General features: G+C 43.7%; 1 protein-coding gene across 3 annotated transcripts in view; it reads left to right on the forward strand.

The window, feature by feature from the left end:
- FGF12 (fibroblast growth factor 12) overlaps window positions 1-15,653 on the forward strand; it is a 222,932-nt gene extending 207,279 nt beyond the window's left edge. The window contains exons 5-6 of one of the 3 annotated variants that reach the window (XM_054074590.1): window positions 6,842-7,040; window positions 15,023-15,636. In XM_054074590.1, coding sequence (XP_053930565.1) covers window positions 6,842-7,040; window positions 15,023-15,141 — 318 coding nt within the window. In that variant the 3' untranslated portion in view covers window positions 15,142-15,636. Of the gene's footprint in view, window positions 1-6,841; window positions 7,041-15,022 lie in introns of all 3 variants that reach the window. The other 2 variants (XM_054074591.1, XM_054074589.1) reach the window with 2 other exon arrangements.
- Window positions 15,654-22,011: the final 6,358 nt, after the last annotated feature.

Here is a 22,011-nt window from a genome sequence, read left to right on the forward strand (position 1 = left end):
AGCTCTGTTCATATGAGGAGTGCATGAGCAGCTCGCTGAAGGCCAGTGCAGTGAATTTGGACATTTTTATCTTTATGAAGTGATTGGTAAAAATGTGCCTGCACTGGACAGGCCAAGAGATGAAAGCAGAAGAACACAATACTGACAGGTCTGAATTTGGACCCCCTAAACTCACTGGGTTCATCTGCTTTGTAGCCAAATGTGAGATAATAGCTCATGTGGATCAATATGAGCTTGTTTTGATCTAGGTAACGAGTTAGCCAGGGCAGAACGGAGCTCAGAGTGTCTCGGAGAATCTGCCACTGGTTTTATCGATACTCTGCTGTGTGTCTGGGCAGATGTCCTTGATGCTGCAGGGTTACCTTGGGCACATCCATGCTGCAATCGCATCTTTGTCTCCAGCATTCACAAACTTCCTCTCTGGTCACATGGATAATTTAATCAGTCCTTGAACACAGAAAGGTGCTTTAGGGCAGCTTTTGTATAATGATCTCCAGCTTAATTACAGAGGCTTGTTCAGCACTTGGGGTTTTTGCATGTCCAGGAATACTGTGTCAGACCTGTATTCCACCTCTTGCTTGGGTATTTGAAAAGAAAGCCAACTGAGCCAATATGTATCTTGAGCACAGATAGTTCCCACACAAGTGAGGGCAGATGGCCTTCTGGTTATATTTTTCAGAGGCAGTAAGTTAGATTGCTTGCTCATGCTGTGTCTCAGCTCCCAGCACTGGGAAACAGACCTGCATGGATGGTGATTTATTTGAAAATGTGTTTCCTCCAACCCATGGGTGGTCCAGGAGGAGTCAGAATAATTGCAGATACAGTATTGTCTCATCAAATGAATCTCCACTCTGCAGCCGGGCTGTACGCTCCCATGTAGCAGCTTGTTATTTTAAAATGTATCTGCTCTCTTCTGCTTCTAAAAGGCCACCAAAAAGACTTGTCACCAATCTCTTATGGAGCTAGAAGGGGGAGGAAAAGTGGAGTGTGAACAGTAGAATATCACCTGCCATCTGGACAAAGATGTGATGGGATGTAAAGTTTGGATGCACATTTGCGGTCCTTGATCACGTGCCAAGATAGAGCTCAGCTGTGATTATTTTAAAGCATTTCCAGGCATATGCAAACCCAGGTTATGGAGAAGCTACACTGAGGCAGGAGGACATTGAACCCGATCAGGCTGTAGGCAAGGCTTCATTGCTATTCTATGACATGTTTAGTGTCTGAACTTCCACAGGTTTATATAGGAGTTGGGTATTTGCATCTCTTTTGGGAGCCCAGATGTCTTCAAGAATCCAGTGTCTTTGTTTATCTGCACAAGTCTGTACGTGTTGATGACCAGTGTTGAACTTCTCAGTGCTGTTGGCATCAGAGGGCCGTTGATTAAACCCTGCTCTGGCTGAGGTCAGTAGGGAATGTAGAATGGTAAACAGCACCATAAAGCAGATGCTCTTCTGCAGTGCCATCCTTTCCCCTGGGATGAAGCAGCGCATCCACAGACACAGTGAACATGATCCAGTCATTCCATGGTCTGCTTCTGCAGCCACAATGAAAAAAATGCCTCTGCTGATGGCTGCAATGATATTTATGATTCCTACTTAATATATTTTAAATTACTTGATGAGCTCTAAGTATCAATACCAACATCAGTAAGTATCCTGAGCAAGATTCTCTGGGAGGGAAGCCTTGCCATGCCATAGACTTCGGTACAGTTTAGTGTTTTTATCCCATCTGAAGATCTGTCTCAGTAATTGTGCAGAACATAAAAGAGAAACGCGCAAGTGCTGTAAACGAAGGAAAACTGTTACTCTGGGAGTATGTTAGTTAGGTATTTTCAGCATTCATAATTAACATCCTTTTGCTAAATTGTGGCACAAACTACTTGCAGAACGAGCTTTTTCTTTTATTGCTCCTAGTTGCAGTGACAAAATTTATTAAGTCATTAAGTTTGCGTGTGGATGTGTATATTTGCTAATCTCCTTTGGGTTATAATAAAAGGAGATCTTGAGAAAAAAAAAAAGGAAAAGAAAAGGATATCTTTATTTATCTGGCAATTTTGAGAATGTTTGCAGAGAAGTGGCATGTAATGCAAACAAGTGGCTCAGTCCAGGGGGATGTTGAGTTGAGCTGCTGGGTATGAATACAAGACCTAGTGATGGCCTTCCCTCTGGAACCCTTCTGTCTCTGAGCATTGCACGTGGACATCTGTCACCATTTCTGCTGTGATCTGGTGACATCAGGGGCTCCTGTGCCTGCCCATCAGAGCTTAGTCTAAACAATGAAGGGAGCGAATTGCTCATTCCTGTGATTGCATCGAGGAGAACCATGCTGTTGCTTATGGTTGGGCCCTTTCCTTGCATCCTTCCGGCTGAGGATGCCTGTGCTTCAAGGGGCGGGGACAGAGGGGCCAGACATTCCCAACACCTTCCTGAAGGACCAGACTGACCAAAGCAATATGGAGATTAGCTTGTGCCTGGAGGTCCCGTCCACATTTCCATCTACATATAGCAGGAGACACCACTGGGATTAGGCATAAATGAAACATCGTGTTTTTCTAAACAAGAAATAGCTTTTGGGGCAATCCATGGTACCTTGTACCCTCCCTGAGCAGGTGTGACACACTGAATCCCCCTCCCCTGTGCCCAGATGGCAGTTGCGTCCCTTTACTCCCTCCTTTGATTCCAAGTGTTATTTGCTATCATTTGTCTCTCATTTTGGCTGTTATTTGTCTCTCATTTTCTTTGTGATAGCTACCATTTTTCTAGACTGTGCGATTTCCAGTAAAACTGGAGTTAGCACAAACCAGACCTGTGTTTGTTTTTTTCAAAGCAAATCTAATTACTCTTCTTACTGGAATTGCTTTTGGTTCAAGGGGTTGGGTTGAGATACAGAAAATAAGTTGCAGGCAGATACTAATCATTATGCATGTAAATTACTAACATTTCTTTTACAAATATTTCATGCAGTTTTTTTAGTTTAACAATTAAGAAGGTCTGCTTTTTCAAATTGCTTTCAGTAATATCTATAGACATTTATCAAAATGCCTTAGACTCTAAATCTCTAATTGTAGATAAATAAATGTATTTATTTACTTTGCATGCAAAAATAATTTAGTCAAAGGCACATATTTCACATAAAGATAAAACCAGACAATTTTCCTTTTTTTTCTCCAAATCACAAGTGTGTTCTTTCATGTAGATAACTGGTAAGTTTTCTGAGTGAGCTGAGTTCATGATGGCACTGACAGAGGATTGAGAACTCTATGATGTTTGTACAGAAAATGGTCATGATTTATTTCTTTGTTTAAAGACTGAAAAAAGGCCTGTGATTAAAAGATTAAGCCATCTGTCCTCTCACTGTCTTTTACCCAGTGATGCTATTTCTATCAAGGAGAGAGATGGGAAAATAATTGAGAGGGGTTTGTTATAAGACTATTTCAAAGATTCCTGCAGGATGTGAGAGAGTGTGGGTGCTTTTGACCCCAGGAGTTACCGTACCATTATCTCCGGAGGAGCATGGCCTTACATCCTGTCACAAGTACGTGGGGGGCACAGCCTGACAATCTCTTTGCAGGTTTTACCCACTCTGTATCTGTGGGATGAAGAGAAAGTATTGGACTCCAGGTATGCCCTTCAAGTACATTTCATCAATGTTGAATTCATCTCAGATTTCAGTCTATGCAGCAGTGGCCACTAAGAACTGTTTTACTAGTGTGAGGCCTGTTAAGCTAACCTGCACTTCAGTCTTTCTTCCCAGTCCAAGACAACTGAAACAGCAGTTCCCACCTGATTCAAAATAATTGCTGCAATTAATTTTGACAGTAAAGCTTGTAGAGAGGTTCTGCCGTTAATATCCCAAGAGCCTTTTGTTATTGGTAGCCCCAAAGCCATCAGCAAGATGCGCGTGCAGAAACTAACACCATGTACCTGAAGGCTTGATGTTGGTCACCAAAAAGATATCAACGGCGAAAAACATAAGGGTTTGCGCATTAAATAGCTCCAGATGTCCCCAGTTAGTGATTTGGACAGTGGCCTGTGTCCTACTTATCTGTTCCATCTCCTTTCTGGTCAGTTGTTTTCTCCTTCTCCATTTACTTTTTGCATCACATCTGCATGTGGTAGTGCCCACGCCAAAGATTTCTGGTGCTCGAACCTGTGAAGACCCTGTGATGTGTCAGTTTGGTGGTAGGAGGAATTGTGTCCGGGTGTGTGTTTATTCTTACATGGTACAGGGGGACACTAGCTGTTGCTGAAGAGGTGATACACATCAGAAGGAGGAGAATAATAATGAATAAAAATGGCATTATTTAACTAGAATTTAGCTGTCAAATCTGTGGGTTTTCTAAAGTGCCGGATGGACAGTCTGGGATGTTTCATGTTGGTGTTGCCACAGTTAGTGTCCTGAAGTGCTATTTCAATGGAATTGTGGGGATGAAGAATCAGCCAGCCAACTCGAAAAAATAATGGGACAATTTTGTTTGCTTGTGGGGGAGCTTAAGCATTTACAGAAAATTGCTATTTTTTCTTTATTTTTCTTAAAACTTTATTAGGTTGATGTCTTTAAATACATTTGCATTAAAATAATATTGCAGTTTTGCTGCTTTATTGGTACAAGTGGATATACAATATGGCATCTGCTTTTATGAACTTCTGTGGCATGTCATAAAACATACTGTGGTAATATAAAAATAGATATTTATCTGAAAGCTTGATTTTCAGTAATTTTAAATAAAATCTAGGGTTTTTTCCCTGCAGCAACAATTTCAAAATTGATTGCCTTTTATAGTTTTTCTTTGTTGAAAATAAAAATAGTCTTTGTTCCATGCTGAAATTAAAATACACATTGAGAATCTAGATATCTTGTGCACAGGAAATTCCATGTTTTGGTCAAGTTGGTAGCTATTCTTCACAGCCTATCAACTTTCCAGTCCCCTTAAAGGGAATTTTGTTGATAAGATTGCATTAATGTGGTAACCCAGGCAGGGGAAGGGGGGCTGATTTGTCTGGTTTGCTTTTAGAGCTGCTCTCCATCACAGAGTTTGCTGCCTGGCAGGGCCTGATGCCAAGGCCTGAGCCAGCGGGTCAGTCTCGGGCAGCAGCTGCAAACTTCCGAGTTCCCTCCTGAGCTGCCTTTTCCAAGGCAAGACAAAGCCTGGAGATAAAGAGCAGGTTTCAGGAGCACTTAAACACTAATCTTTTGGGAAACTACTTCAAACACTGTTTTATAGTGCTCTTAAGTCCTCTAGATCTCCCTTAACTTTTTTCACTCTCTTGCTAAAATATTTATTTGTCAAGCAAGGAAGACTCTTTAGGTAGGGCAAAATGGCCTGTTGGGCTGAGGGTGGTCTTTTCTGTGTGGTGCTAATGATTGATATAAACTTCACACTTATCTTCTGCTGCACTTTATCTTCTGTAGCTTCAAGCCTGCCTGGCTCTGTAGGTCCGTTGCATGCTGGATTTATTGTGAGATCAGCAACATTTTATATAATGCCAAAAGCACTTGGGAATACATACCTGAGTGCTGCTGAACATTCAAAGTGTTCACTCTTAAATGAGGTCTGCAGTGAATAGGTGGTGTTGCTCCAGATGCTTTGCTCAGGTGTTGGTCATAGGGTTTCCGTTAGCAAGGATGGAGAAGCTGCCAAATAATTCTGAGTTGCAAAGGCTTGGGAAGAGAGCATTGCTTTCCTCTAGCAGCACCTGCCTTCACTCATGAGGCTCTGAGATACCTTGTCTGAGTCCTAGAAAAAGGGATGTATTTTTTTTTAAAAAAGAATTTTTCTTCAGAAAATTCATATTAATTGTGGCTTGAGGTCTTTCTGCAAGCAGATCATAGTTTTAATAAACCCATTGAGAGAATCTGTTTGGTGAGGATGAACTTTTTGCTCAACGTCCAAGTCTGGGGGAAAAAACAGACCACCACCGACCACACTTGACTCAGTAAATGTTCGGAAGACCAGTGTCACAGATTCCCCTGTACAGCCAGCTCTTTTAAAAGAGGTTTAATATTTCCCTGTTCTTGAAAAATCTTGAAAAGTTACAGGGATACAACAAGTTTTGGTCCATAGCTGAGTGTAGTATCCTCGTTGAGACTTTATGCACACCCAAGGTAAGTGGCAAAGGCAGAGCTGCCTCTACAGCTGGCACAGGCTCAGGGGATGTCTCAGACAGACCTACATCTCCTCTGTTCCTGGGCAGGTGTGGGACCAGTTCTCAGTATCTGAAGAAATACTTGTGTCAGAGATCTTCAAACTCACATCTTTTTTATATTGAAAGATTTCCAAGCTTTGTACCAACATTTCCTCCTGTCTATTTTGAACATAAATAAATGTTTTACTTACTTCTGTACTCCTATTTCTCTGAATCCACTTAAATGCCCCTCATAAACTGCCTTTTGCCCACAAGAATCTTAAGAAGCCTTAATGTTTTAGACAATGACCATTGCATATTTATTGCCCATCACAGGGAAGGGGAAAGCAAAGCTGGGAAAGGCATTGGGAGCAGCAGATGAGCAGCTAGGCTGTCTCTTTGCTTCTCTGCTCTCTGCTTAGTGTTTTAGCCTAAGCCCTAGTGAATTCCTGACTTTTCCAACACATTTTCCAAGCCCATTCACTGTAGGCTGTTTTGCGAACCACAGCTGTGCCAGGGGAGCGGAGCCTTCCCTTTCAGTGAGTTTTCTAGATGTGTGTTTTCACTGGGGGCTGGTGTTGCTGATGCCTGTTGTTTTCTATTGTTAAATTGACTGCAATGCATGACCCTTGTGTATCACTCAGTGATGCCTAATTTAGGACATCAGTGATTAATTACTTCCATTGCTTTTTCTCCTCTCTGTTTCACTGCAGGATGTTTTCACACCAGAGTGCAAATTTAAGGAATCTGTCTTTGAAAACTACTACGTTATTTATTCTTCCACGCTGTACCGGCAGCAAGAATCTGGCCGAGCGTGGTTCCTGGGACTCAATAAAGAAGGTCAAATTATGAAGGGAAACCGAGTGAAAAAAACCAAACCCTCATCACATTTTGTACCCAAACCCATTGAAGGTATGGAATCCGCTTGCATCCTTCATCACTGGGGGGATATGAGGAGTGGGAGTTGGCAACTGCAGATGTGGGGCTTCCAGGGCGGGGCTGTTGAGCTGCAAGACCAGAAAGCAAGGACAATATTTGTAACATTTCAGAAAGGTGCTGGGCTGCACTGTTAGCATTTCATCTGCTTTCCTTCCAATATGATAAATTGCATATCCTCCCAAAGGGGTTTCTCAGCTTTAGGGTGCTGAAGGATGAATTTCAAAGCCCAGAAATATGAGAAGTCATTAGGAAAGGAAAGCAGCTCTCAAGTGGCCAGGGGATCAAAAGGAATCCAATCCAGCAGTGACCATAAAATGTTGCGTTTTCTGTGAGGATTTTCCCAACATCATTCGGTGAGTTTTCAGTTCCGTGTTGACTAAGCAGAGATAGGATTTATCTCCCCTGATTTTAGAATTTAACACTGTTTATAGTGACAGAAAAGGAATGCATCTACCAGCGCAGCTGTGGATGTGTTGTATTTTGTGTATCTACCCTAAGATGACTTAAATCTGGTTTTGCTCATATGTAAAAATATCCAAGTTAGTCACTGAGGGATAGAGAATCATGTGCATGAGGCTTCAGTGAAAGTCGTGGAGTTGTTTTGCCCTCCCGATGCTGCCTGTACTCTCCTGAAGTGCGCCACAGGCTCGCGCCAGAGCATTGTGCTTTTTGTTGGCTGGGCCCTGGCTGTATGGCTCCACAGCCCTTCTCACTAATTCCGTGGTGTCAGGGCTGGACATGTGGAGAGATGGAATGAGCTGATCCTTTCCTGACAGGTACCACCCACAAGTAGTGGACGTCACAGCTAAGTCCAGACACCAGTAGCTGTTCTAATGGCTTTGCAGCTAAGGTGCAGAGGTAGATGAGTGTTCATGTGTGACTGAAAGGTTGGTTCAAGAAGGCAGGTTCTCTACATTCCCAGAATATCTGTGGCCTTTGCACAACTGATGGAAATGTTAGAAGAACAGGGAACTGCCTATAGCCTCTTGTCCTGTACTTGTTTTCAGCAGCTTTTCTGCAGCTGGACGCCTGAACAGGGCTTGCTTCAGGCATGGGGTCAATCACCAGTTTCTTTTCTGTCTCCTCCTCTCCTGCCTTGAGGACTAGAGTCTTTTGCAAGCACTAGCTTTCACAGTTGGGTTACCAGCTCCTTCTGGTATTTTTTTGCTACTTGGGTGGGTGTTGGCACTGATCAGTGCGTTCCTTTGAATCTAGGCTTTTTTTTTTTTTTTTTTTTTTTAATGTAGTGTGTGTAGTATCTGCTGAATGGCTCAATAGTTGTCTTCTGCATGCATTAAACTAGGGCATTCTCCTCATGGAAAACCTTGCCTTAATAGAGGTACCTGACCCACATCGGAGTTCACATTGCAGCAAACGCCGCTCTGGCTTTCATTTTGAAAAAACCCAGCCCTGCGCGAGAGCTTCCCTTTCCTGCAGTTGCATCCTCCCACACTTGCTTCAATCACAGCTGTCACATAACCTCCGGAGCGAGTGAGGGCTTTGGAAGTTGGCAGCCAAATTAAGGGCTCCTCCACCCCTTTCCTCCTCCACATGCTTTGCAGTCAGCCTCTGTGAGCGCTGCTGCATCAAAGAGTTGGCAGTCTCCCAAGGCAAGGCACGTGTCAGCTTCCCAAAGCATTCAGCTGTCTGGGACTGTGACTCCAGACGGAGGACTCTGTTCCCAAGCCTAAGATTCATTGTAGGTAGCAGAGACTTGTGGGGAGGGTTTGAATAAAATGTGCTCGGCTCCATGTGACTTCTCTGTGCTGCATCTATCAAAGTCTCTGTGAGCAGAGCTTGCGAGCAGAGATGTTATAGAAAAAGGGCATTTTCTTCCCTGTTTTAACAGCTGCTTTCTCTTTGTCATGACTCTAAGGAAGTATTCAAAGTACTCCCCTGCTCTATTTGCATGTCCTTTCTGCTAAATGCTGTGCCGTGCTTTGGCGTGTGGGCTTTGTTGCTTGTTCAGGCAAGTACTTTGCGGCTTCCATCTGCAGTAGTGCACCCGGGTTTCCTTTTTCTCCAGTACCACCACCAGCATTAGCCCTGCCACATGATGGCTGACACTGTAATGGATGCAAGGAGGAATCTGGTCCCCTGGAAAGGAGAGGTGTTACATGCATTTCTAGGAATCACTTCACCCACCACTTCAGTAGCAATTATAACAGGTGAAACTTCCCAGTTGTTTGTCGAGTGCAGGAAAAATATGCAGCAGCTTAGTGAAGAGAGCGTTCTCAGGGAAAGGCAACACAAAAAAGCCCAGATAGTTCCCGGAGCTCATTTGACTACCATTGCTTCATGCTGTTTTCTGAACTCATAAGTCCTCTCCTCAGAGTTGCAAATAGGCAGTAAACTAATAAATAAGTATGAATTAGCCTCCCAGATAATTTCTAAGGACAACATATACCTACGTGTGCATATATTATATACAGTGGTGTGTGTGTATATGTGGTATCTATGGCTTTTAGCAGCTGCAGCTTTATGTTGTGCTAATCCCATAGAATGTTTTGACTCCTCTAGATTGTCAGGATTTAGTGTTGATAGGATTTGTTTGGTTTTGGAAATAGCATTAAGCTTAACCAATACAAAAGCACGAAAAACTTACTAAGTAATAACAGGGAAAATGTTAAGTTCCTTTCCCATCTGTGCACAGGCAAAGCCAAGGCAAAGAGCCTGGCAGGCAGCAGCTAGTGTACTGTGTCTTACCAGTTTTGATTAAAAACATATACGCAACAGATTTCATTTTTGATATTTCTATTTCTGATCACTGATCGCTTGAGCTAAATGAGCCCTTAAAATGCAGAGGTATAGATTGAACTAGACTGCACAAGAAATTAGCTTGAGAAAATTGTTACTTTGACACCAATCAATCTTTTAAAGCAATTTCAGTCCCTTTAAGTGTCTGTAGTGGTCAGTGCTGGACAAACACTACTGTCCATGGCATCTCTTGTTCTTTTAAATGTTCAAACTCATCTCAAACAATTGAAGACTTTCTTAGTCACCTAAGTGAGAATGTTATCAGATGCTTATTGTGGATGTGCCCCGTTATTTCCTTCTCTTCAAAGACATCATTTCCAGATTGCTCTGCCACAAGAGCTATGTTTTATCTCTTACTTGGCCCAAGCTAGAATGCATTTGGCATTCCAGATCTGTCCACAGAAAGCAGAAGACAACTCTTTCTTCATCTGGCAGAGCCCTGCCCCTAACTCCAAATTCGTGGTGCTTCAGCTCTTATGAAGTAAACACATCTCAGATTTGAAGGTGACCTGTTAATGACTAGTCTGATTGATTTACTACCACTGATGAATACACATATGCAGGGAACAACAGCCAGATCTTTCCCAGTGTGTTTTCTCAGGGATTCAACATCCCAGTTTTGTTAAAGCGAAGTCCTCAGATGTTGCATATAAGTACAAGACACTTGTGAGTAGGAAGATGTGGTAGGCCTAGTGGAAATGCTTCAAAGGTGTCACCTTAATCCACAAAACATCCTAAAAAGGTTTTTTTTTTAAAAAAAAATAATCAAATCCCTTACCCTTAATCTTTGTTAATATAGCTCCTCTTTTGGGTCTGTCTTTTCAAGAGGGCAGGCTTTGGTATGTTTTCAATCCTACACTAACTCACTTATTCATCCATCAAACCTCTAATCATCTTGTTAGATTAGATAGCAAATGAAATGTATTTTAACCATGCTTTTGTTTGGCTTTTTGTCATCCTGTGTTGTGTTTCTTACCTGAACAAACTGTGATTCCATCTGGCAGCATCCTGCATGTTTAGCTGCCAGATAGATGGTGAGCTCAAATGCCTCTGAAATGCATCAGCTGGGACCAGGCTTAGAACACAGTAATTAGAGGCAGAAAACGAGGGTGCATAATCACTTGCTCCCTCCTGCCCCTAGTTGCTGCTCAGACAATTAATTCTCTCCACTGAAGCATTAGCTAATGCAGCTACTGCAGATACCGACACCCCAAGCTGTGGCACTGACCAAGGGAAAGAGCCCATCTCCTGGGCTGCCTGCCAGAGGACATGTGCCCAGCCCTGCCCAGACACCGGTCCAGGCTGACATCAGTGTGCGTGATGATCCTGCAGCACTAACCACCTGCCTACCTGCTAAATGACAACTTGGGAAAAATTTGGTTCCTCCTAGCTTGCTAGGATGTGGGGCAGGGAGAGCCAGAAGTGAAGCTGGCTGGCATATATATAAGGTCTCTTAGTAAAAGGAAACTGAGTTTGTTGCATCCCCTGAACCTGCTCAGATTGCAGCTGTGCCAAGTGAGAGATGTTAGGATCAGGACATAGAATGGTGTGTGCTTCCCAAACTCAGACAGTCCCTGATGTCCAGGGAAGATGCACAGGGTGATTTTGGTTTCACCATGTGGGTGATGTGCCAGTGCCATGCCTGGGAAGCAGGAATGGGGCTGGGATCCTGTTCCAGTGCGTAGGCAAGAGATGGAGCTGTTCCTAGATGACAGGCAGTCTGCTCCGTGCCTTTGCCTTCAGGAAGGACGCTCCCTGCCACTGAATTCCCTTTTACTTGTACCTCCAGTCTCCTTTCTGCCTGATTTGTGAATTGTTTCTTTGTGCAAAATTGTTCCCTTCTGCATTAGAACAGCAGGCAGTGCTGCTTAGCAGGAAAGCAGAGAATTGAAAGCTGCAAGAACCAAACATGGACACAGCTCCACTCCCACTCACCTCCTTCCATTTATGCCTGTGGCTCTTCAGCAGATCAAGCAAACGACACTTTCCAATTAAGGCATGAATATGGATGTGTTGATTAGAATCTGGGACATAGGAGCTGATTATCTGATTGAAGCTCCAAAGCATTAGCTTGGTTTCCAGACATTAAGGGCTGTATTTGGCTTGGTGTGTGGGTGTGGGTGGGTGGGAGAAGCAAGGCAAAGCAGGGAGGGGACTCTTATTCTAGCCGAATTGCTCATCCTTCAAAACTGCCTTGTGCTGTGTGCACCAGCAGACCTCCCAAGCATCTGGGCATGCCAACTGTCACATTGCTGCTAACTTACCTTGATGCAGGTGACAGGGCCAGTGTTTATTTACACACACAGAGTCACAGGGACCCGAAGCAGACCTGTCACTGAGTGCTGCTAGTCGTGAACCACAGAAATTTGCTTAAATTTGGGAAGATCTGGGCACTTGCAAAAGTCCATTTGCAAACACCCACCCTTCCTGGTACATGACTAACATCTCCGCGTGTGAGTCACACTTGCGCTTCTTTGGTACAAGGGGTAACAAACTGCAATCCAAGAGCCTGTGTTGCACAACATGTCATGATGTCCTTAAATCCCCATGCATGTGCATGTGTGTGTGTGCACACACACCTGTGTGTTGCAGTGCACACAGGTTTGCAGCCACTGCCAAGTGATGGCTGTAGCTCAGTATATGTGCACAAGCCTCTTGTCTAGGAGAATATCCAGGCACTATCTTGTATGTGATGCCATATAATTACTGCATACACTGATACTGTAGGTGTATCTAAATACTGAGAATAACGCTTGTCCTATGCTACTACAGATTTTCTGGCATGAACTGTTGGCACAGCCCGTCTCATATGGAGGCTTTGACAGCTCTGCCTGAAAAGCACAATGTGAGCAGCCTCCAGCCATGCCCCATGCCAGTACTTGTATCATGCACTAGACTGGAAGATGAATTTACAATTCCTGCCCTGTTTGCTTGCTAGGTACATGCTTTTCTTAATTTTTAGCTGCAAATATTGTTTACTTCTGTAGCCTGATTTATATTCATTACTCTGTGGGCCTTGTTAGCAGCTGAACGTTTTTGCCTAAAGGCCATGAGGAGAGGCAGGGAGCTGAGGAAAGGCAGCATGCTGTGGTGATGCTGCAATAGGCTTCACTTGGGCTCAGCCCCTGTGGTTAAGCATCTGGCCCACCCCAGGGGGGTACTGAGGATGGATGCAGGTGAGATGAGCTTAGTAATTGCAGCTGTCCGGAAGGAAATGCTCGTGGAGCTCTCCAGCTCCAGTTTGGGACCAGAGAGGTCAGTATGAAGACAACACTTCAGTTGAGGCAGAGCTTTGTGTATGGAATATCAGGGGCACTGTGGGATTGCCAGCACAAATACCCAACTCTGCTGGGCAAACGTGATGTCAGAGAATAAGTTTGATCACAGAGGTATAAGGGGCAGCTCAGCAGCTGAAAGGGGATGTGAGAGCCCTTTTCCTTCTTTTGTCATTGTGCTACTGAGTTCACTTGCAGCATGCAGACAGCATTGATAGTCTGGGTGGCTGATGGGCAGTCCTGGCGTTGCTCATCCTGACCCAGAACCATGGGACAAGTCATTAATTTTCTCTCTTTTTTTTTTTTTTAATTTTAATCAAAAAATGGCTCCAGTAGCAATAACAGTTTGCAAACAGTACCTGCCTTGCAGCCACACTGAGAGGCCCCACTAATGTGTATGTTTAAACTGCTTTGAAAACCTTGTGTGAAAAATGCTTCATGGGAAAAGTAATATTTTTTCACTGCCCATATATTCAGTATCCCTCCTATTAATACACAGTTGACTGCACTTTATCTCTGTCCTGTATTGTTGCACACTGCTGTAACTGTTTATCTAGTTAGAAGTAAAATGCAGAGCAGTAATGTCATTTGCAACCTGCCTCTAATTGCCAGGATTTATTTTACAAATCAGAGGGGGTTATAAATATAAGTACTTACATCACCTTTTTATACATGGGGTATTTTTTTTTATTTGCTCAGATAATTTTTGAAATTTTGTTCTTGTCCTGATGGGCTCTATTCCCTGTGTTTGAGCTTTGTTACCATTGCTTGTGAAATGACAGCTTTACAAAATGAAGCAGTACACAATCATTTCTTTGTATCATAATTTTTGCAAAGATCCGGGCATGACGTATGCTGTCTGGACCTACCACAAGTTCCCAGCTCCAGTGTGCCTGTCCTTGAGATGCCTCACTGTTTCAGTCACATCTACACCCCACCACATTCGTGATGAGCTCGTCAGAGACGTTCCCTTTGGTGTAGGACGCTGAGCCGCTCAGCATGTGCTCCTGCTCTGGCACAGCTCACACAGCACAAGGACAGCCATAAGCGCTTAGTCCACAGCGTGAGTTAGAGAAATGCTTTATGCTGCACAAGGCATGAGGATGCATTGTGCCTTAGGAAGACATGGCCTTCTGAGGCTGTTTAGACTCCAGCAGGTACATTTTTATAGGACACACTGGGTTTGGAGACAAGATGTGCACCATCAACTATATTCTCAGGTGCTGCCAGGTGATCATGCAGAGCTGGGATGACTCCTGGCTTGCTGTCACTGAACTCATCCTCATGTATCTGCTCACAGCCTTGGCCCTGGCAGGCTATGTTCATTTACAGGGGAAAAAAAAAAAGAAGTGCTGAGAGTAGACCTCAGCTCTTGGCCAAAAGAGCCAAATGGGCTTGAGTCACCACTTCCAGATCCAGATCTTAACACCCAAGAAGGCTTGCATTGCTCAGATGCAAGCAGAGATTTGATTCAAGACTCTCAAGGGCTTCCTCTTGGAGGTTAAGGACTCGGGGCTGGGTAATTCTTGGACTTGTTATTAGATGACAGTCAGCATCTTGAGAGAATACACAGTGCTGTGAACGGGAATGTTTGTTTTATATACGTGACTATAACATGAAAAAAAACAGTAAAGCGCAGAAAACCTAGAAAGAGTTTTCCGTGGGAAAGAAGACCTCTGTTTCTGGCTGTGCCTTTGGAAGGATCCAGAGACAGAAGGATGACCTGACTGGCAGCGAAGGCAGGTAACAGAGGCTGCTTGGTAACAAGATCCACTGATGGGTCACTGAGGTTTCTGTAAATGCAAGTGTGTGTATGTTTGTACTGGGGCTGGAATTTCAACCTCACATACAAAGAAATGATTCATTATGGTTACTAATGTCTGTGACTTCAGGGCTGTTAATGGGTGTGTTTTCTGTTTGCAGTGTGCATGTACAGAGAGCCATCGCTGCATGAAATTGGAGAAAAACAAGGACGCTCAAGAAAAAGTTCAGGGACGCCAACCATGAATGGAGGCAAAGTTGTTAACCAAGACTCGACATAGCTGACAAATACCCTCCTTTCTTCCAACTCCTCCCCTCCCACCCACCTACCCACCCCACCTGGTGAAACCACACTGAGACAATGACAACTGAGCAAGGCAGGACCTACCGGTAGTGGCTATGAGTGTGAACTCCAGAATCTTTCTCTGTGTAGAACGAGGAAAGTGAACCCCAGATCCTGCCTGTTGCAACGTTTTAAAAAACAACAAGAACAAAAAATGAAGAAAAATGTTTTAAATCAGGACTCCATTAACATTTTCAAAAGCAAACTGTTTGCTCTGTGATCAAAAGGGGGAAAAAATATCTCATCTCTGCATAATAATAATAATAACAACAACTAATAAATATTATAATAATAATAAAGATGTTACCTTTAAAAATAAAACAAAGCTTTTGGAAAATTGAACTTAGCATGTGATGTGCGAGAAACGTGTGAGAAACACAGTCTAAGCCTGAAGCCTGGGACTGTGCTTTCTGCATTATGCTTTCACCTCACGTTCACACCACTGTTTTTTCCATCCCTACTTCCCTGGGGATGGATGGGATTTTTCACAAAGCAGGAAAGGTAGGGATGGATTATGACTGTGTTTGCTATCAATAAAATATGGCTGTCCGAATTAGGAGTCTGACAGTTATGGGCAACAAACTAGCTACTCTATATTCCGCTTTCTTCCATCTACATTCAAACACTGTATAGTTATTTGTTGCTGGTGTCACTGTGAGTATGTTTGACCCAAGTCTGGCACTTTATGCCTTTTTATCATTATTATTTATATTTATAGGCTTGTTTTACTGTATTAGTTGGCAGGGAAATTTCAGAAATGGGTTTTCAGGTCTCACAGGATGAATTGATCATATTTATTGGGGAGGAGTTAGAAGACAAAGGGAAGGAGGGATGGCTGCTTGCTTTAGAAAACAACCTGAAGCAAGAAATGCTACTGAAAACCTTGCTGTTAGATGGAAATGATGAAGCACGTGCTGTGTAAGGGGGGGTTGGAGATTTCAGTGATGGGAAGAGAAGTGTTGGGAGGTAGTAGGTGGGGTGTGCAGAGGAGAGGGAAGCTACAGAGGACCGTGGGTGGTTGTGCATGTCCAGCTGTGCCAGGGCAAGGATGATGCTGTTTCCTTCTAGCAGTTGAATTCTCCCTGTGTGTTAAAGCTACACACATGCATATCTCATTTTACACATTTAAAGCTGAGACTACAAACCCATCTAATGCAAAGCCTTACCCAAGACAAGCCTGTTATAGGATGAGAACTCCCATGGTGCCGCAGCAACGTGGGTATGAGTGTGGGGGTGTGGCTCGTAAGTGCCGGGGCCGCAGATGCTGGAGAAGCACATCAGAGGTAACATTCACAGATGGGGAACAGTAAACAGGAGTGCGATGGAGGTGAGGGAAGCTCAGCGCTGAGACCGTCTGCAGCAACTGGGGCATTAGTAAGGGTTTGCAAGTCTCTTTCTGTCTGGTGCTTCTCTTTGAGGACAGTAGTGTGCCACAGCCCCGTCACTCCCATGAGTGCTACTGAAATAGTGTGATATGGGCAGATGCCATTTCTCTGCCCACACACATTAACTTCAGTCCCCAACCTCTTGGCATGACAGGGCCTGCAGGCAGGAACAGCAAGTTGTAGATGCAATACAGTTTCTGTTTGAAAACGGGCCCTGGCTGAGGTGCATGGGAAGTTTTTGCTGTTCAGTCCACAGTTACAGCCCCCGTGAGAGGGAAAAGTGGAACGAATAAGCAAATGCCAGAGGACCTGGAGAAGAATAATGGATCATTACAGCCCCAGAATGAGAAGAAACAGCCTAAATCCTTGCTGTTTCAAGCTGGGCACGAGTGTTTGCGTCATTCATAACTAATCAGCGTACTTGAAATACCGCCTTAAATCTTGAGGCTTCTTTGATGCCACAACCAATGCCTCAACCTACACTCTGTGAACCTGCTGTGGCTGCAGCAGACAGGGAGTGCCTGCGCCAGGTGTGATGCTCCCTGTGAAGCAGCTGCTGACCCAGGTGTCTCCAGCCCCATGGCATATGCTGGTAGTGGTGTGTCACAGGGCTCAGTGAGCAGCTCCGTACAGGCACAGAGCAAGTGGGAAACGCAAAGGTGAGAGCCAAATTTCAAGGTTATGGAAGACTCCCAGGATCAGTATGAAGGAATGCACTTCAAGCATGTCCTTTCATATTTTGAAAAGCTGAAACCTTGAAATAAAGAGCCTCTTACCATGAATCTGCTGCCTAATGCTGCACTTATAGACAATCCCTCCATGCTATAGGGACACAGAGGGCTCCAATGCCTGCGTGCCAACAGCAAGCACCAGTGAGATTTATCTGGAACTCCCAGTTGTGCTAGAGTGACTTCTGCCCTCCTCAGAGCCCATAGTCCCACAACACTGGGGTAAGGTCACAAAGACATGTTCAGATTAGCAACTTACCCCAGACTCCATATGATACACACTTGGGTACCACAAGCCTCTTCTGGCCCCAGCCATGGGCAGCTTACCAAGGTCACCAATGTCATCTAGAGCAGAGAGAGCAAATATTGCTGTGACGTTGTGTGCAGGACACCCTTTGCCTAAGGCCCCAGAAAGCTGTGGAGACCACCAGATCCAGTCCTGCCATATGCTTATTTTTCTGTTGTATGTCTCATAACTTCCCATACAGGGCTTTTGCCTTGATAATTTTCTACAGCCAAATCATTGCAAGAGTCCCTGGAAAGGCCATATTCAGGACTAAATGACAAAATAATCTGCTCCTTCGGTGCAGTTCATTTGAGCTAATCACTTTCATGCAATACTCACCAAGCTGGCCTGTAATGAGAGCTAATTGATCCTCACACTCAGGATCTGCGTAAGCTCAGAGCAGGTCTTCTGCCATGTGTGGTAAGTAAGTACCAGCTTTCCTTGCTGCCTGCTTAGCCCTGCCAAGCTTTGAGCCACATACAGTGGCATAAACCACAATAAAATACTTCCACACATCTCAGACAATAGTGTGTGCTTCTTGAGATCTAAGGAAAGGAGCAGAAACCAGCTCATGGTGTAATGCTGGAAATCCTGACTTCAGGATAGCCCGAGAAACTGTGAGTCCATACAGGCAAGGCTCCACTGTGTCCACCACCTGTGCTAACGCCTTCCAGATGCCTAGCTGTGCTAGCATGGCATTGGGCAACTACCTGGCACAGAAAATGGTCAAGAAAAGTAAAGGATAAAAAAGAAGGATGTTTTCATCTCATCTAGCCTAGGGTAACTGATAACTCTGCTAAATCTGCAACAAACCTTTGCCCTCTGAATAACAGATGCTGCTATGCAAGAACTTGGATGTTAGAAGTCCGATAGCAGAAAATACTTCACAGCACAGAAACACATTCAAAGCATTCATTTTGCTTTACCCTAGTTTGTCTTTTAATTTTGATGTCGGCACTGTTCTGGCAGTAGATGGTATGCAACACAGCTCCTCTCACCTATAAATCAACGGCAAAGCCTAATAACATGGCTGCAGTTTGGACCATTGGGAATTCACTAGGAAAATCATGCAGAAAAAGATACCAGTACAAGAAGCATGCCATACTGTGCCAGCAGGTTATGCCACAAGTGTCAGCACTGGCATGTAACAACGTGCTATAAAGTGAAGCTGACACTCAACAAAGCAATTTATGAAAGTTGTCTGTCAACAACATTGCTTTGTTTGCACTCAGACAGGGTCTGGCTGGTAAAGCCCCACACAAACCTTCAAGCTGTCATGGGCCTCACTTTACACCTTTACATCTTAAACTGCACTGACTGTGCACCACAAATGTTACCACTCCAGAAAGACATCATTGCCACACTCGGAGCAAAGCTGAAGCAAGTGGTGGGGTAATCTCCCTGGGCTGATTAGAGCTAGCAGGAGGAAATGAAGTGTGCCGTCTTTCCTGGTTTAAGGCTGGCAAAGTTGCAGCATATTTGTAAGACAGACAGAAATAAAATGTCTTTCCGAGGACTGCAGTTCCTGAAGAAAAAGAGATTCAGAATTATCATTAGTTACAGCAAACAACCCCAACCTTTGCTAATGGGCATACACTAAAACACACTAATTTAATATGTGGGCAACGTTGGCCCCAAAAGGTGTCAAATACCTCTATTAAATATGGTATAGTGTAGCCTTACAAAAAAAAAAGAAAAAAAAAAAAAAAAGACAGAAGTGAGTGTCTTCAGGGCCATATTCCTCTTCCAAAAAGTGAATAAAATCTTTAGTTCCCGCTATGGGATGACCCACTGCAAGCATCTATGAGTAAAATCAAAAGAAACACTACTGCACTTCCTCAGTAAAACAGAGAGGTTTCCATGGCATTCATGGCTTCCCCCTCCCACCAATGCTTCAGCCTTCAGGGTGACTGAAAGCTGTTTCCATAAAATAAAAGGCAGTAAGGCTTACATTCTCCTGACCACGATGGAGGAAAACTGGACTGCTCTGCTTCAACTACAAAGCAACAGCATGGCATCCAGAAATTTCCCAATGTTCTTCTTAGACACCTTGATTAAGGATTGAAAAAAATCCTTCAGCTAAGCTGATACATTTTTAGCATCATGGTTAACTACAACAACACATCAAACCTGCTCAAATCCTTGTGTCAAGAAAGTTAAAGCTAAGTAACTACGTATCAGTACAGAGCACATATTTTCATGATATTTTCATAACTAACTGTTGTATGCACAGGAATTGGATGCCTTCCTCGTCTGCCTCCTTCTCAGACTTAGTGCACCTTCTCCATGGAAAAGGAGGTCTAGGTCAACATGTTTCCAGGGTTCCTTTCACTGGTGCAAACACTATGGGTCATTGTTAGGGTGCAAGGAACTCGCACAGGCTCCAGGGCAGCCAGAGGATCAGTGCAGAAAGATTTGACCTTTTACGGGCTTCTGGAAGGAAGAAAAAATGGTGATTGTTTTATTCAAACAATACACTGATACAGGGATGGGGATAATTCATCTTTGGGAAATGCCATTAATATTTACTGAGCAATACAAATGGATTTGGGCTCTAAAAAAAAAAAAGGCATTAGGAATTATAAAAAAACATGTCTGGGTATGGGATCTGAGGAGAAGCAGAGAGGATAACCCTCCCAAGAGTCTATTAAGAATGGGTTATATATTGTTCCATTTTCCATGCTCATTACAATCACTGCCCCAATAATAGCTGCATGCTGTGCCTTTTCTATTCTAGTACAATTTTCCCCATGGGAACTAAATATCTCAGTTTAAATACTGAGCAGATCTGGTAGAAGGTGGCAGTATGCTTCTGCTGTTCTAACTTCATGTGTAATCTGCATCTTAGGTAGCTGGTTACTACCCTTCTTTCTCATTGCTTGATAGAAAAATGGAGGGGCCACACAGAGGAGGAAGAAGACATTGGCCAGACAGTCAAACCGCATGACATTGCCAAGGTCAAAATATGTCAGACTTAATGTATTTCAGGAATTAAGGCTTTGGTGAAGTTTAATTCCTTAAGCTCTGAGAAAAATTGCAGGGAGGAAAGTAATCAGTGGGTCCATCTTAGCGCCAGTCCCTAAACTAGGACGTTGATAGCATTTAAGTCTCTATATCCGGTTCCTGGCTTGGCTCCCGTATGCAGTGATACTTTTCTTTTTCAGAGGTCAGAGTTTCCCTGGGAGCTTGTCCTTGCTGAGTCCTTGGGACATCCCAGTCCAAACAAGGCAGAACAGTTTTGACTTGGGCAGCAGTGGGATCCCAAGTCAAATACCCTGCTCAGGCTTTCAGCTGATGGCCCAGCCCAGAGGGGCTCCTCACAGAGTCCTCCCCACAGCACCACACGCCTCTGCCAGAGACGCAGGAAAGACAAGAAAATAAGGCTCAATGTCCTGGACAATTCTGCTTCCAAGAACCCTGATTTGTGCACAACCCATAGTGAGAAAATCAAGGAGCTTCAGATTTGATTGTGCCTTGGAGGGGTCACCTACACGCTGTGACTCTGATGCTGCCCTTATTAGTCCTATTTTTCAACTTACAGCAAAAGCTGGCAAGTGAAATAGTTCCACCCAATTCACCATTATACAAAGAGGCAAGCCAGTGCATAGAGCACAAGCTTTGCTTGACATTAACTCAATTTGAAGATCAAAAAGAGGTGTGTTTAACTTTGCATTATCTTCAATTTTAATTTCCACTATTTCCTATGCTCCTTGCTATCAAACAGAACAGAAAGCAGAACTAATAGGGAGCAACACACTGGGAAAACATTGACTTCTGGTGTGGAAGTAGGAAACATTATCTCACAAATACATGGATACTTGCCAGCTCAGTCACACATCTACAAAAGTTCCTCTAGGCTTCAGATGGATAGCTTTCACGTGAGTATGTAATGAACTTTCACAACACACTACAGAGCCTTTCACCTGTAAGTCCAAGTGATTCTCCTAGCAGGGTCCATGGGCTGCAATGTAGGACCTAAATCTGAGTTTAAATTGCGTAGTCAGCGTGTGTAGCCAGATCCTCATGGGGACACAAAGAGCTGAATTTGCCAAGAAAGAGGATCTAGTTCAAATTTGCCATATTTGGATTTCCCTTCCACATTTTTCCCCCTATAAAATCGAACACAACCTCAAAATCCTATTCTCATCTCTCTTTTCTTGAATATTCAAATACAAAACGTAGAACACTTCAGAATTTAATTCTGTCAGTTGCACTATTGGGCCTTTTACAAAATGATATCATCTAAAGGAAGAAAAAAGTGAAGTATCGGATGTATCTGTTTGCCAGGGAGCGTGATACCCTAGCTCTAGACATGCCCAAACCCTGGGGTCCACATCCCTGTAGAAATTTAACTTTGACTGTTGCAGCTTGATCCCATCTATTATTAATTCAGTAAAACCATTTTTCTG

The sequence above is a fragment of the Cuculus canorus genome, chromosome 9, assembly GCF_017976375.1.
Source record: "Cuculus canorus isolate bCucCan1 chromosome 9, bCucCan1.pri, whole genome shotgun sequence".
NCBI classification, from domain to species: domain Eukaryota; kingdom Metazoa; phylum Chordata; class Aves; order Cuculiformes; family Cuculidae; genus Cuculus; species Cuculus canorus.